General features: G+C 41.4%; 1 protein-coding gene across 1 annotated transcript in view; it reads right to left on the bottom strand.

Annotated features, from left to right (window-relative positions):
- The window catches only part of cacna2d4a (calcium channel, voltage-dependent, alpha 2/delta subunit 4a), a 191,438-nt gene that overhangs the window by 18,205 nt on the left and 157,288 nt on the right, over positions 1 to 15,945 (bottom strand). The window contains exons 29-33 of the mRNA XM_036577757.1: positions 10,467 to 10,481; positions 9,149 to 9,196; positions 6,955 to 7,017; positions 4,734 to 4,804; positions 3,031 to 3,106 (exon numbers count right to left, since the gene is read on the bottom strand). Coding sequence (XP_036433650.1) covers positions 3,031 to 3,106; positions 4,734 to 4,804; positions 6,955 to 7,017; positions 9,149 to 9,196; positions 10,467 to 10,481 — 273 coding nt within the window. The remainder of the gene's footprint in view (positions 1 to 3,030; positions 3,107 to 4,733; positions 4,805 to 6,954; positions 7,018 to 9,148; positions 9,197 to 10,466; positions 10,482 to 15,945) is intronic.

The following is a 15,945-nucleotide window of genomic DNA, read 5'->3' as shown; positions in this document are numbered from 1 at the left end:
TTACAGACTGTAGTCCATCTGCTTCTCTGATACTTTGTTAGCCCCCTTTTACCCTGTTCTTCAGTGGTCAGGACCCCCATGGACCCTCACAGAGCAGGTACTATTTGGGTGGTGGATCATTCTCAGCACTGCAGTAACACTGACGTGGTGGTGGTGTATTAGTGTGTGTTGTGCTGGTGTGAGTGGATCAGACACAGCAGTGCTGCTGAAGTTTGCCTGATTCACACTTTCCTGGTCTTGTTCAGTTTGTATTTCAGTCCTTAAGCTGAAAAAGTTATGGATTAAACTCTGAATCTACTATGATGTCTAATGATACACATTGTTCAGACTGGTTAGCTTATTACTTATCTTTTCTTAGCTGAGCTGCTGATAGTTATGTTGCTACATCCGTCAGATTAAACAGGACCGTACAGTGTTTCATTAAAGTTTGCTGAAAGATCTTGTGTAAAAGACGAGTTCTCTGCATCTAACGTTGCTCTGACTAGCTCCAGTGTTAGCTTTAGCATTAGCTCAACTTCCATCGCTTATTAGGCATGAAAACAAGGCTCAACCATTTCTCTGCATTAATTAATGTCAATAAAATCTGTTTTCTGTTCACTTTAAAATGATCAACAGCCACATTCTGTCAGTTCTCAAACGTAAGCCTGCACTGAACATCTTATAAAGTTATCAGTCAGTTTATTTTTGAATAATAAAATATTTTAAATACTCTCCTGTGTGTGCTTCTCAATTTTACTTTGTACTACTGAACCTACTTGCAAAATGCAAGTAACTGTAGAGGTTAGGGCTGCATGATATGAACATAAAATGCGATAACTGATAAAATTGTTGGAAAACTGTGAAAAATAAAAGTGATGAAATACTAAAAGCTGCTTACATCAGAACTCCAAGCATTTGAGCTCGTTTGAAAGACATTAATTCAGACTTTGGAGCATTTTCCGCAAAAAAATCTGCAAAGAATCCGCCTGTGACAAGTTTTGCAAAGCGGAGAAGGAGTGGAGAAGATCTTTATGGGTGGGAAGTTCAACACCATGTCATGCATCGCTCTAAACAGACTAATGAAACTAGCACTTCTGTCTGGAGGAGAAAGACAGGGAGAAAAATCCAGGAGGTTTCATTTTTTCTACTCGGCCCATGTGACCATCAGCAACATTTGCATTTGTCTTGAACACCAACAACTAGTGAGAAAAGGGGCACTAAAGTAAACAACTCACCAGGCTACAGTGGTGAGTGGAACTCATGGTCTGTTTCTCAAAGTCCTTTAGCAAACCTCAGTGATAGCAATGTAGAGGATGGTACATATACCAGAGAATTAATACTTATCTCCAAACTGAATATTCTTAAATCATGAATGTGAGCAAAACTGTCCTGCTGTACATCCCCGCGTTCACTCCCCTCGTGTTCAGCTGTACCCGCCCTCTTTTTTGATTGGTTACCTCATAAAAAGCGACACCAGGAGCAGAGCTTATTGGTTTAAGCTGAACATTTTTCAACTTGAAAATTACTGAAAATAAGCACAGTGAATCTGGCATTTTGGGCAGAATATGCTTCGCTGTCTGAACGCAGCCTAACAGTACATTCACATTAGGAGGCAACAAGCCGCTGATATTGCCTCAACTTTGTCTCTCGTGGGTGTGTTCGAGGCTGCTCTGGTTCTCATGGCTGGGTGTGTACACTGTTGAGCTGTTTGTTTAAAATGTGAACTGTTATAAGTTAGATGAACTGTTATGATTTTACAAGTTTATACATTTTCCTTCCATTTTTTGCATGATACTATTGAGAACGGGAACAAAATGCCAGTATACAGATTTGTTTGAGCTAACCACTTAAATAGTCACATCACTGCATGTTTAATCCTATCTTTAGGAGATCGCAAGCTCGATCCCTGATGATGCCACAGCCATTTGTGGCCGGCAGGGAGTTCAAGAGAGCACAGTTGTCCTTGCTGGGTGGGGAGGATGGCCCCCTCGTCTCCCCCATCACCCAGAGCGATGCTAGGGAATGCAGGCATCTGTGGTGGCTCCCACAGCGCATTCGGCTGTCCAATGACGTTGCATTAGCGGCAGTCTGAAAAGATGTGATGGTGCTTCACAGGACTCGGAGGAAGCCTGTGTTAGCCTTCACCCTCCTAGCTCTGGTGGTATCTTGTGATTGGGGGAGTCCTAACTAGTAGGTGGAATTGGAAATAAACTAAATTAAACCCCCCAAAAAAATATACGAAGAAAATTTCCACTCGTCGTTTGTCACTCTTCTGCCAGGTCGCTTGCCACTAAATTGCGGCTACAAATCGCGTACTCACACATGAAATGACCGGACGCTTGACGCTAGTGTGAACGTACAGTAAGGCTCAACAAGGGCATGCAGTGTCACTGATGTGAAGTGCTGCAATTATAAAACTTCAAAAGCGAATTTACTTCTAACAGCGCCCCCTTATGGAGAATTTGTAGCTTGTGAGATGTGAGTGAGCTCCATGAAGTGCTTCAGTCTGAAAACAGTCAGAATTCCCTGAACAGCTTCTTATTTTTTGTGTATGCTGTGAGGCTACAAATGCAAATTAATATGTATATTTTTCAATAAAGAAAATGTTTATATCAAATTCTTTCAAAAGCTCCTTATGATGATGCAGATTTGTTGTGAGAGTGGCCATGTATGTCAGGTACGCCACTGATGTCTATGCATTTTACACACTGAGAGTGAGAACAGTCGTCACGTTTTAAGCATTTTTACAGGCCAGGAGTTCAGAATAAAGCAGTTTATGTAGCTGTGAATGTGTCTTGTAATCGGATATTTAGCCAAACGGTTAGGGGCTTAAGCTCAGTGCAGGGAATCAACTACAAAGCTCGCTCCAATCTGCTCTGTCAATGCAGCCTGTGATGTTTATCGCAATAATGTCACAAAAATACAATTTATCATGCAGCTCTAATAGAAAAAAGTGCTTTAAATCAGAAGGTGAAGTGCATAAAAAGCTGAACTTTGGTGAGTCTAATGTATTTGCTGAGTCTCAGTGCTGTGAGTGGATTAGATACATACGCTGAGAAGTGGACGAGCGCTGCTGGCCGAATGTGGATTCACTTTACACATGGCCTGATAATCATACAGAGAAATCCTGTGGAAACAAACACATACGGATCATTCACCAGTTCAGCTGAAGGTCTGTGACCGGACACAGTACCTTATAGGTTTACTATACAGGTGTACAGTTACAGACTGTAACCCACCTGTTGACAACCCCTCTATTCCACTCATCCTTGGTTAGTTTCTGAACACAGGGCTGCTGTTGTCCAGGTATTACATGGGTGGTGCTCCATTCTCAGCATACCAAAGACACTAACATGGTAGTTTGTGTGGTGATCAGCAGTGTTGATGGAGTTTTTACACACGTCCGTGTTACTGCTAGGTTGAGAGTGGACCACCACCAAAAATGTCCAGTCTAGAGTGGCTCTGTGGCCAGAAAGTGATAATTGATGAAGGACTAGAGGATGTCTGGCACAACGTCTGCACAGCAGCAGCCTCTAATGCCGCTTTTACACGCTGACAGTAAAGGGTTGACAGCAAGCCAGACATTCCATTGTTTTCAATGGAGATGCATTGTAAAATTGTGCCGCCACTGTCACCATGGCAACAATTTCATGTTTGCATGCCATTGTCGGTCATGTACTGCTGTGAGGCATTTAATTTTTTTTTTCCCAATGCCTACATGCAAACACAGCAAAACTGGACACCAGAAAGTTGGGTGTTTCTAATAAAAAGGACAGATGTACAACACGGACATACAAGCTTGCTGTTTCTAATAAAGCAGCCAGACATATAAGGTTGGGGTTTCTAATAAAGTGGCCAGACATACAACATGGGCATACAAGGCTGGGGTTTCTATTAAAGTGGCCAGACATACAACACAGACACACAAGGTGAATGTTTCTAATAAAGCAGCCAGACAGATAATACAGACATACAAGGTTGCTGTTTCTAATAAAGTGGCCAGACATACAACACAAGCATAGAAGGCTGGGGTTTTTATTAAAGTGGCCAGAGATACAACACAGACACCCAAGGTGGATGTTTCTAATAAACTGGCCAGACATACAAGGTTGAAGTTTCTAATAAAGTGGCCAGACATACAAGGTTGAAGTTTCTAATAAAGTGGCCAGACATACAACACAAACATACAAGGCTGGGGTTTCTCTTAAAGCGGCCAGACATACAACACAAATTTAAAAGGCTGGTGTTTCTAATACACAGGCCAGACATACAAGGTTGGTGATTCTGATAAAGTGGCCAGTCAAATATCAGACATCTGATATAAGGGTTTCAATTAAACTGGCCAGACATACAACACAGACAAGGCTGGGGTTTCTCTTAAAGTGGCCAGACTTACAAGTGGCCAAACATACGACACAGACATAATAGGTTAGTGTTTCTAATAAAGTGGCCAGAGATACAAGGTTGGGGTTTCTAATAAAGTAGCCAGACATATATCAGACATCTGATGTAGGGGTTTCTATTAAACTGGCCAGACATATTACACTTACATACAAGGTTGCCGTTTCTAATAAAGTGGCCGGACATACAAGATTGGGGTTTCTGTTAACCCCTGAAAATCCCAGGCTGTTTACATACTAAAGCTTATTATTCAGTAACTACAGGCACTTCAGGGCTACCTGGTTGTGCTATTCTTATGTTATAGAAGTGTGTAATAAGGGGTTACAGTAGCTGGTGAGGATATACTGCCATACCTTTTAAACATGCCCATTCGCAGCAGCTGAGACATCACCGACCCATCAATTTCGCCAAAAAATCTGCCAACCTGCAAAAAAAGAGCACACAAATCCTTTAGTAATCTAACATGGAGATTAATTTAGCTTTATTAGTTTGACGCTACAACGTTTCCCCCTGCTGGGCTGACCTGAGGGAACCGCGGCCCAGTTAGCTTACAGCTGTATGACTACTGCAGTTTGAATGCTTTAGCAGCGGCAAAGTTGCCTGCACTTTTTTGACGAAATGGAAAAGTTGAAATGGCTGGTTTCAGTCGAGCTGTCGCTGCTCACAGAAGCTGCACAGCAGCACACACAAGTGAGTAAATTATTCAGCTCACCCAGCATTCCCTCCCTTCATACTGCACCGCGCCATGACACACTACTCTAACTCACTCTCTCTCCGTTATCCTGCGCTTCCTCTCTCGCCCCTCCTTTCTCTCATCAGTCTTCTTTCCCCTGCTCTTCTACTTCTTCTCCTTTCTACTTTCTGTCTTGCTCTTTCTTTGCCCTCTCTTCTGTCTTATCACCCACAAACACTGCGGCAGTCACGCAGAGCAGCACAAATGCATTAATGCATTTCTAAAGCATGCTTTAAGCAAAAAACCCTCAGCAAGGACTGTTTTACTGATGCTTTTCAGAGTTTGCAACCTATTTCCTGTTAAAGTACAACCACTGCTGCTCCAGTTGGGATGAAATATTTACTAGACATTGTGATGCAGCTAGACCACCATCCGACCAGTATGGCAAAAGTACGTGGACACCTGACCATCACACCTATATGCTTGTTGGAAATCCCATTTCAAAACCGTGGGCATTGATATAGAGTTGTCCCCCCGTCTGCAATTATAACAGCCTCCACTCTGCTGGGAAGGCTTTCCACAAGATGCTGGAGTGTGTCTGAGGGAATCTGTGCCCATTCCACTGCCAGTGTTTGTCTATGGAGACCGCACGGCTGATGCTTGATTTTATACGCCTGTTAGCAGTGTGAGAAATACCCCCTGGTATTTGTGGGGTCCCATGTTGTCTGGCTACTCCAGTGCTGACTGGCTGCTAACTCACTCACCATAGTGGCGCTGACGCTGTAGAGTCTCTGTTCTAGTGTGGTTCTGCGCTCTTCCTCACATTAACCGAGATACTTATCTCCTCTCTGATACTCATCTCCTCTTCTGTCTTCAGTTTGAGGAAGGAGTAACAGTCACTCTTTACAGCAAATCCGTGAGTGAGTTTTCAGATTTGCAAATACTCCATGGCATTTTGTACAGTTTTCAGAGGTCTCTCGGGCATAGTTATGCTATAAAAGACCAACTGGGAGAACCAGTTTGCAACAGCCCCAGCGCCAATACCAAAGACAGACATCATTTTGTGAATGAAGCAGGTTAACGATAACCGTTTGCATTTGACCAACTGTTTTTTCCCTAATACTTCCCAATATTCTTCTTTACCTTCATATTTCATAAGCTACATTCTAAAGGTGGGGGTCGTATGGGAGCTGTAACTGTCTTCTTTCCAGTCAAACAGATGGGTGATGTCATTTTAAACCCTTATAATAAAAGAAGCTGAACTCACAATTTTTTTTCTACTGAAAGTCGACCCATTTTTCACAAATCTGGGCTATAAACTATAAACAGATGGCGTCTCTTCAGTGATCTGCTCTGTAAACGTTATTTTTATAAAATAATACAAAGAGCGTCTAAGATTTTTGGCTTTCAGCAGTAAATTAAGTAAGCATATAGAAATGTATGTATGATCATAAAACATATGTTCTGTTAATTTGAGGGGAGTTTTTACAAAAAACTAAATAAAATAAAAAAATACATCTATTTCATGCAGTTACTGAATAATTTGCCTTACGATTTGGTCATGTAAATTCAGATGGAACAACCAAAACATACCCTGGTCAACAAAAAAAATAAATAAATAAAAATCAAATGGAAAAAAAGCAAATCATTTTACATGATGTCATTGGTCATGTCACTTATACACGGCTTATAATTTCAGCACCTTTAACATAAAACAGCCTCCCTGTATGGTGACTTCGACTGACGAGTGCAGATGATTTTGCATTACTGTACATTTGCAGTGAGCAGGCTGCAACTTCTCTACAGCCCGCAGTCTCAACACCTCCACTCACACATGCTCCTGTATTACCTTACAGCACTCACACATGCACACATTTCTGAGATGGTGCAAGGCCACACACCTCATTCCTTTCTTTGGAGATGACGATGAAGCCGTTGCTGTCAATGACGTAACAGTTGAGGTCCTAATAAGGGAGAGAGAGCAAGAGAGAGACAGAGAGAGAGAGAGAATCCTGTTATCTCCTGTTTATCTTCATTGTGTCTTTATGAACAACTTGGTAGAACATTTTTCACAGAGGTTTACAGTTATGGTTGTGCTGTATAAGGATAAGTTATACTGCTGTATCTAACAATGATGGTGGTATTTAAAAATATATATAAAACAATATTTCAAAGATATGAAATGTCAAATTTCTAATCCACATCTGAATCACTAAATAAACTCATTTAACCGTTATAGATTTTAAAGCAGGAGTGTCCAATCTTATCTACAAATGGCCAGTGTGGTTGCAGGTTATCATTCCAACACAGCAGGAGCTCAAATGATCAGTTGCTGAAGACGGAGAACAACTGATTAAACAAGCACATCTGCAGTCACACGGCCCTTTGCGGATGAGACTGGACACCACTGTTTTAGAGGGTCACTGACTGGGGGTGTGGGAGCTCACCAATAGATGGCGCTGATAGAAAGAGGGGAAAAATCAGAGGCAGGAAAAACCTCAGAAAAACTAAGCATGATAGCGGCTCAGGGACAGCTTAGACTTCCACTAACCGCAGAACGTATTTGATTTCACTCTAAACGCCGTAACACTGAACATGTCATGAATAAACAACATTAAAATGTGAAATATTTAGACGTTTTTGGGACGTGATGCAATTTTTTAGAATTGTGCTGTGTTGCTCTCCTTGCAAATAAGAAAAAACAAACATCCAGACACCTGTCAAAAAGATATCCTTTGTTTGTCATGAAACAGGTGAACTATTATACTATTATACTGCTTTTGGAAAAGTGAAAGGAGAAGGGAGAGTTTCTCCGCCTCATTCAGGAGCTGAAACGTTGCTGCTTTTAAGAGATGCAGTTCCACACGAGACGAAGCACAAAACAGGCCGAATGTCTTCAAGTGCAAGTAAGATCTCCTTCACTCCTCATAGTACGACAAAACAACGACACTGGGCCATTTTTGGAAAAGTGAAAGGAGCACAGAGAGATTTATCACGTCATTCAGCGACTGAAACTTTGAGCTCATCCACACATAACTTGGATGTTCATTGCCCCGTTTGAGCTGCTTTTGGAGAGACTCTGATGTAATGTTTGCAAAAAAAGTTCCAGCTGGAATAGAATATGTTCTGTGGTGAGCAGAGCTGTTATCATCCTAGCTGAGTTTACATTTACATTTTGGCAGACGCTCCTATTCAGATTGGCTTACAATTTGATCATTTTTACAAAGGAAGGCCAAAGCAGTATGTTTACATGCACTCAATAATCCGATCAGAATAGGATTTTTGTATTTAATTACTGATTATTCAAATGGTCACATAAACAGCACACTCCATTTTCTTAGACTGGAGTAAGGTCTAGAAATCCGATTAGGAAATCCGATAAGGAGAGCTGGATTTTAGCCCAGTAATCAGATTACTCAGTGCATGTAAACTCTTACCAAGCAGCGTCACAGTGAAATGCAGCAGAACACTTTTGGAGCAACGCTGAAACCAAATACATGCTTGATGAAATTAAGAATTAAAATATTTTATTTACGTCTCATCTTCTTTTGTGAGATTATTGGCTGGTTGCAAAGCAAAAATCCGATTACTGTCTGACTCACATAGGCCCGGAGTTTTCCCATTATCTGATTACCCAAGTGCATGTAAACGCATTGATTGGATTACTGACAAAATCTGGTTTTCTGCAGTTATCAGATTATTAAGTGCTTGTAAACGCACTAACTGTTAGGAGTCTTGCCCAAGGACTCTCAATGGTATAGCAAAGGGTGCTTGCCCAGGTGGGCGATCAAACCCTGGTCTACAGTGCGCCAGGCAGAGGTGTTACTCACTGCACTATACCAAACACACTGTCCCCAAATAAGTTAATGCTAACCAGCTCCTCTCTCCTTAGCATTTGTTAGATGGTTTGACATTTATTGAATGAAGGTTTGATAACTGTGCACTTTGTTCACTCATTTGGAGACTACAGCAAACTACACTTACTGATTTTTTTCTTATCTTGTAGTAACACAGGCTGAGTCTTTATAGATGCTTTTACACAACTTACCTTGGTATTAAAACTATATACAGTAGAGTTAAAGGAGCAGCTCTTACCATATTGTTAGTACAGCTCAGTGGACACAGGCCATCTACTCCTGCACACTGAATGAGGTGTGTGAGAGAGAAAGAGAGAGAGAAGGTTTAGAACATATAACAACCTGTGCATTTCTAAGAAACATGGACAAGAATAAACCGATTAGTCATAACATTCTGACCACCTCCTTGTTTCTACGCTCATTGTCCATTTTATCAGCTCCACTTACTATATAGGTGCACTTTGTAGTTCTACAGTTACAGACTGTAGTCCATCTGTTTCTCTGATACTTTGTTAGCCCCCTTTTACCCTGTTCTTCAGTGGTCAGGACCCCCATGGACCCTCACAGAGCAGGTACTATCTGGGTGGTGGATCATTCTCAGCACTGCAGTAACACTGACATGGTGGTGGTGGTGCGTTAGTGTGTTGTGCTGGTGCGAGTGGATCAGACACAGCAGTGCTGCTGGAGTTTTTAAACACTGTGTCCACTCACTGTCCACTCTATTAGACACTCCTACCTTGTTGGTCCACCTTGTAGATGTAAAGTCAGAGACGATAGCTCATCTGCTGCTGCACAGTTTGTGTTGGTCATCCTCTAGTCCTTCATCAGTGGTCACAGGACGCTGCCCACAGGACGCTGTTGGCTGGATATTTTTGGTTGGTGGACTATTCTCAGTCCAGCAGCGACACTGAGGTGTTTAAAACTCCAGCAGCACTGCTGTGTCTGATCCACTCGCACTAGCACAACACACACTAACACACCACCACTACATCAGTGCTGAGAATGATGCACTACCCAAATAGTACCTGCTCTGTGAGGGTCCATGGGGGTCCTGAGTGGAGCTGATAAAATGGACAATGAGTGTAGAAACAAGGAGGTGGTCAGAACGTTATGCCTGATCGGTTTACATCAAAATCTATTTTGATACAAAATTTCTCCAAAACAACAACAACAAGTGTACTGAACTAAAATGCAGCATAGGTCAATATGGCTAAAACATACAACCGATACTGCTGTATGACATCAGTACCAGAATACTATATTACATGATGAATCACCCAGCACTAATTCCACATTCTCACACAGACTCAGTCCAGGAATTCACTGATGGCTTATACCTCAGAGTTTACAGCTATATACTTTACACGCTTTACATTTGTTTGATATGCTGCGAGTGTATGTGTCAGTAATCTAATGAGATTACCCGTCTCATGGATTCTATCAACACATACTTGTTGAGCAGCTATGAGTCAGGCTGGCTTCTGAGTCAACAAGCAACGCTGAATGCTATTGTGATGACATTATTTTCCAGATGGGAAATAATAGCGTTCACTTACATCTGTATCGTTGGGCTGTGTCCAATGCGGCAGGAATGAATGGAGGAGAGAGTGGGAGAAAGATGAATGGGTTAGCAAACAAATTTACTTTGATTTATGTGCTAATATGACCAACCAAAACCATCAAAATCCCCCGTTACTCAATTAAACTGCTGCATTTGTCAGACTGTGTGAGGCTGTGTGGGCACTAGTCCCTTTGTGTTCTGATAATGAGTATTTCTGGCCGTTTGTGATGAATTATGTTATTAGTTCGCCTCCAGCTGTGTCCTACCGATGCAGTGCCACTTATGCACTCGTTCCTTCCTTGGCCAGCTGGAGATATGATGCCACGCTGCCGTTATCACCATCAAATCCATCACTGCTCTACTAATGTCCTTCACTACTCAGACAGACATGCAGCGCTCACCACTGTAAACTAACCATCTAAATCCAGGCCTATTCTACATGACTAGGGGATGTGCACGGGTGCTCGAGTACTCGGTTAACTATTTGAAAGGCCAGTTTCTGAATAATGAAATCGCTATTCAGGTGCTTCTTTTCATTTCATTCTGTGTTTCATCATCCAAAGATGGAGAAAATATACACACAACAACTCAATGCAACACCAACTTTATGCTCAGAACTGTAAAAGGTGAAGGTTTTGCTCATATCTGCAAGTAAGTATGTATATTATTCTGTGCTACAATAAAACATGAGTGCTTTAACATGGGTGCATTGCCAAGGATGCATTGTTAAGAATGTGCACTGCAAAAAATGTTATTGTCAAGTAAAATTATCTCAAATACAATCAAGAAATCCAATATTTCTCCTGCTGAGATTGTTGTAAGCTTAATTTAAAATAATTTTCCGTATTTCTGGACATTTTCTAGTCATTTTAGGTCATTTTATCATGTAAAAGTATCTCACTATACTGGCAGATCATTTGGCTTGTTTTAGGAAATGTGCTTGAAACCAGAAAAACGATCTGCCAGAATAGTGAGATAATTTTATTTGATAAAAATACCTAAAACAGGTAAGTAATTTCTGGAAATAAGCTAGATAATCTTATAAACCATCTCAAAATGGTTGTGCACTTATTATTATTTTATTAAAGCTAATAAAATATTAGATATATTAACTAGACTTAAGATCATTTCACCTGATAAGATACTATTTTTTGCAGTGTGACAAAGAAGGCAGTGGCTTTCGCAGCCAAGTAAGCTAAGCTCATGTTCCAGTAACAGTTAAAATACATATTAGCTGTAGTTTTAGCTCATTCGCTCCTCCGAGGCTCTATTATGTTACGCATGTGCCTTGAATTTCTTTAAAAATCTACAAAGTATTAATCAACGTAAATGCTTAACCTTCAGAAAATGTTATTCTTCCACCTCAGGCTGTCAATTCAGACTATATGAGCTGTTTTCACCATAAATGACTGAATAACAGGGCTGAACATAGAGATCATATTTCCCATTAAGCTGATATTAATGCAGTAAAAACATAAAGTATGCAACATGGAGCACAAGGGAAAGTCGAAAAATTGTTTTAATCAAAATGTTTTCATCGAAATCTGTGTTTCAAGCCATTTGCATTTCATTTTCTTTTACAATTGTTAAAACAGGGCTGCTAATTTACATAAAACAAGCAGCATTCAGCAGCAGTTAGTTTGACAGGGTGCACATGTTGCATGCTAGCTACTAATAATTATATAGTTTATACAAATTAAAAAATAAATATATATGCTATAACTTTGGCAACAGGCTTGAATTATTAAGTTTTGCTCATGCAGCCAAATCAGTGTTCTGTGTGTAAACTGAGAAAATAGAAAACATTCTGGAGAAAACAACAAGATGCTGTAAATTCCTATATACAACATAATAAACGGAACGTTCCGTTTTTATGAGGGGGAACAGGTTTGGGTAACAGGGTTGCTCATAAAATGTGGGACACATTAAATGACTTAAGCTGTGTCCCAAAATTATTCTTTTAACATTAAACTGCTCTTTTTGCTCATGGACCCTCACAGAGCAGGTACTATTTGGGTGGTGGGTCATTCTCAGCACTGCAGTAACACTGATGTGGTGGTGGTGTGTTAGTGTGTGTTGTGCTGGTCTGAGTGGATCAGACACAGCAGTGCTGCTGGAGTTTTTAAACACCTCAGTGTCACTGCTGGACTGAGAATAGTCCATCAACCAAAAATATCCAGCCAACAGCGTCCTGTGGGCAGCGTCCTGTGACCACTGATGAAGGACTAGAGGATGACCAACACAAACTATGCTGACACACATGAGCTGCTGTCTCTGACTTTACATCTACAAGGTGGACCAACAAGGTAATAGAGTGGACAATAAGTGGAGCAGCTGTGTCAGTGTTACTGCAGTGCTGAGAATGATCCACCACCCAAATAGTACCTGCTCTGTGAGGGTCCATGGGGGTCCTGACCACTGAAGAACAGGGTAAAAGGGGGCTAACAAAGTATGCAGAGAAACAGATGGACTACAGTCTGTAATTGTAGAACTACAATGTGCTGATAAAATGGACAATGAGCACAAAAACAAGGAGGTGATCATAATGTTACACACACACACATATATTTATATATATATATATATATATATATATATATATATATATATATATATATATATGTATACGACCCCCATGTCCTGACACCACAGCTGGATAAAAACAACCTAACTGGATGTTGAGCTGTGAGGATAATAAATGATCCAGTGTGTGTTTGTGTGTGTGTGAGAGAGTAAGAGAGAGAGAGAGAGAGAGAGAGAGAGAGTAGAGGGCTGGAGTGGTTAATTTGGGCCTCAGGGTTTAAAGCAGGTTTAAATAAAGCTGGCAGCTGTCAGAGATGTGGCGGCTTATGTAAGGCAGCCTGAGACTGAATGGAGTGGAGCTGCATATTCACTCTCTAACAGACTGCTCCTCACTACTCCTCTGCTGTGCTGTGGCTTTGCACGTGTCAGAGACGCTATTCTCAAATCAGTAAATGACCATCAAAGAGCAAATAAAGGCCAACTCAAAGAAAGAGTATTAGGCACTATATATATGAGAGAGAGAGAGAGTGAGAGGGGTGGGGGCGGTAGTAATGGTCTTTAGTGTTGTGATCTTGCACCGACAACTGGTGCCACTATTTTCTTCCATGCTTAACATTTTTACTCTCCTGCTAGTGTAGCTACTCGGTGAGCAAAGGCATTCTTCACCAAAGGCCTGCGAAAAGGGGGAAAGAGTGAGTGTGTACATGTACACAAATATACACAGATGAAGCAAAAGATTATGATTATGATTATCACAGAAGCAAATATCGTCGATTATCTCAAAACAGCAGTGCATGTGAAGGTCTGGGACATATTAGAAGGTAAGCAAACAGTCGATTCTCACAGATGATTTGTTGGATGTGGGAGAAATGGGCAGGTGTGAAGACCTGAAAGACACTGGAGGCAAAGGGCCGAATCGTTATGGCCACATGACTGGATCGGAGTATCTCAGAAACAGAAAGGCTCATGGGATGCTCCTGGTCAGCAGTGGTGAGCACCTACCAACTGGAGGTCCAAAAAGGGATAAACCACAAACTGGAGACAGGGTTTTGGGCGCCTAAGGCTCACTGATGCATGAGGGCTATGAAAGCTCTCCCTTCTGGTCCGAACCGACAGGAGAGCTACTCTGACACAGGTCACAGAAATGCTTATTGATGGTTGCAGAAGGAAAGTGTCACAACACACAGTGCAGCACACCCTGCTGCGTATGGGGCTGGGTAGCTGTAGACCAGCCAGAGTGCCCATGTTGACCCATGTCCACCGTCAAAAGCTTCCAAAATGAGCAAGCAAGCATTGGAACTGGAGCTTGGAGCGATGGAAGAAGGTCGCCTGAACATCTGTGGGATGTGTTGAAACGCAATTCACAAGACTTAAAGGATCTGCTGCAGACGTCTCGGTCTTGTAGAGTCCATGCCTTGGTGGGCTGAAACTGTTTTGGTGCCACACAATGATTGGTCATAATGCTTTGGGTCACTGTGTATAAGTGTGGGCAATATGATAAAATGTTATCATTATCATTATTAGCCTTTCTAGAACACTGAACAACTTCATGGATCATAAAACAGAAATTCAGACCAATTATAGTGAGCCTGTAAACAACAATGACCAAAGTAGGTCTATCTGTTCAGAAATACACTAATGTTAAAATAAACAGAAGCAGCATTAATACAAGTAGAGATTTTACACCTGTCAGTGTCTTCATTTAAGCACCTCTTCTCACAGCAGCCCAATATTACTTATCACCCAACACCTGCTTTGGCTAATCAATACTCCATTAAATTAAAGTCAGTGTGCTGCTGATGGAATTTAAGAAATCTGTGTGGCTGGAGTGCAGAGAGACGTCAGAAGCCAAAGCGCAGAGTAGCACTTGGATAGTCCTCTTTAGATGCTTTGTAGATACTTAATTTACTTTCAAGTAACATTCAACTAAATATCTACTAAATTGACCATAAGGCCCAAAACATACTTCACAAAAGGACGCAAATGCAAATAACAGCGCTCGTTCAACGCACTGCAAACTCTCAGTCCTGCAGTACAAACTCACTGTGCGTTATTACGTTGCTGTGGCGGTTAAAACACTCAGTACTGAAGGGGGCGATAGAGTACAGATCAGAGAGGGATCTACTGTTATTCCAGTAGCCTCAACGGCTAAATGTGGGCAGTAGAGGAGAGTGAGCTGCTTTACCTCTTCTCTTGAAATGTAAATACGATAATGTATGATATTTTTATGTTTATGTAAGCCGTCTTTGCGTGAGACTCAACTGCTCGTCTGCTATGGCAGTTGAGAAAGCACGCTGGCGGTGCGAGACCGCTTGGTCATGCTTGGCTGTCGTTATAGTGCCCCCTGCTGTAACGCTCAGATTGCAGCTTCCGTTTGCGTCGTGTTATAAAATGCGTCGTGAAACATTTTTCAATGCAACTACGCGCAAAACGCCGTCTGCGTAGCTCGAAGCGTCTGCGTTTGTGTCCTTGCGTGAAATATGTTTCGGTCCTAATTTTCTTTAACTCTAAACCTGGCTTTAATCCTAGCCCTAACTTTAACCTCAACCTAAGACCTAAACCCAACCCTCACCCTGGTCCTAGCCCAAACCTTGGTCCAAATCCTAACCCTAACCCCTCACTGTTTAGAATCAACAGAGTTTCAACAGATAGTTTGTTAACAATGTGAACATCTGTAGAGAATCTATAGGGGACTACAGTGGACTATCCAAATAAAGTGAGACCAAGTTCTGTTCTTATAACCAGCTCAAAAGATATCAACTACTTTTCTGGAAACTAGACTTGTGTTAATTATAACTGTATTTATGTTTATTTGTATTTATTCTAATGATAGATGGTGTTCCTCCTGGAAGAAGCACACGTATGGTTGAGATAAAAGCTTAGGTGCCTAAAACTTTTGCACAGTACTGCAAATGACAAACACTTTATTAAAGATCTCTATAATCTGCCCT

This window comes from Colossoma macropomum, unplaced genomic scaffold (genome assembly GCF_904425465.1).
Source record: "Colossoma macropomum unplaced genomic scaffold, Colossoma_macropomum, whole genome shotgun sequence".
In the NCBI taxonomy this organism is placed as follows: Eukaryota; Metazoa; Chordata; class Actinopteri; order Characiformes; family Serrasalmidae; genus Colossoma; species Colossoma macropomum.
Note: the sequence above shows the minus strand (reverse complement) of the source record. Positions and strands in the feature narration are given on the sequence as shown.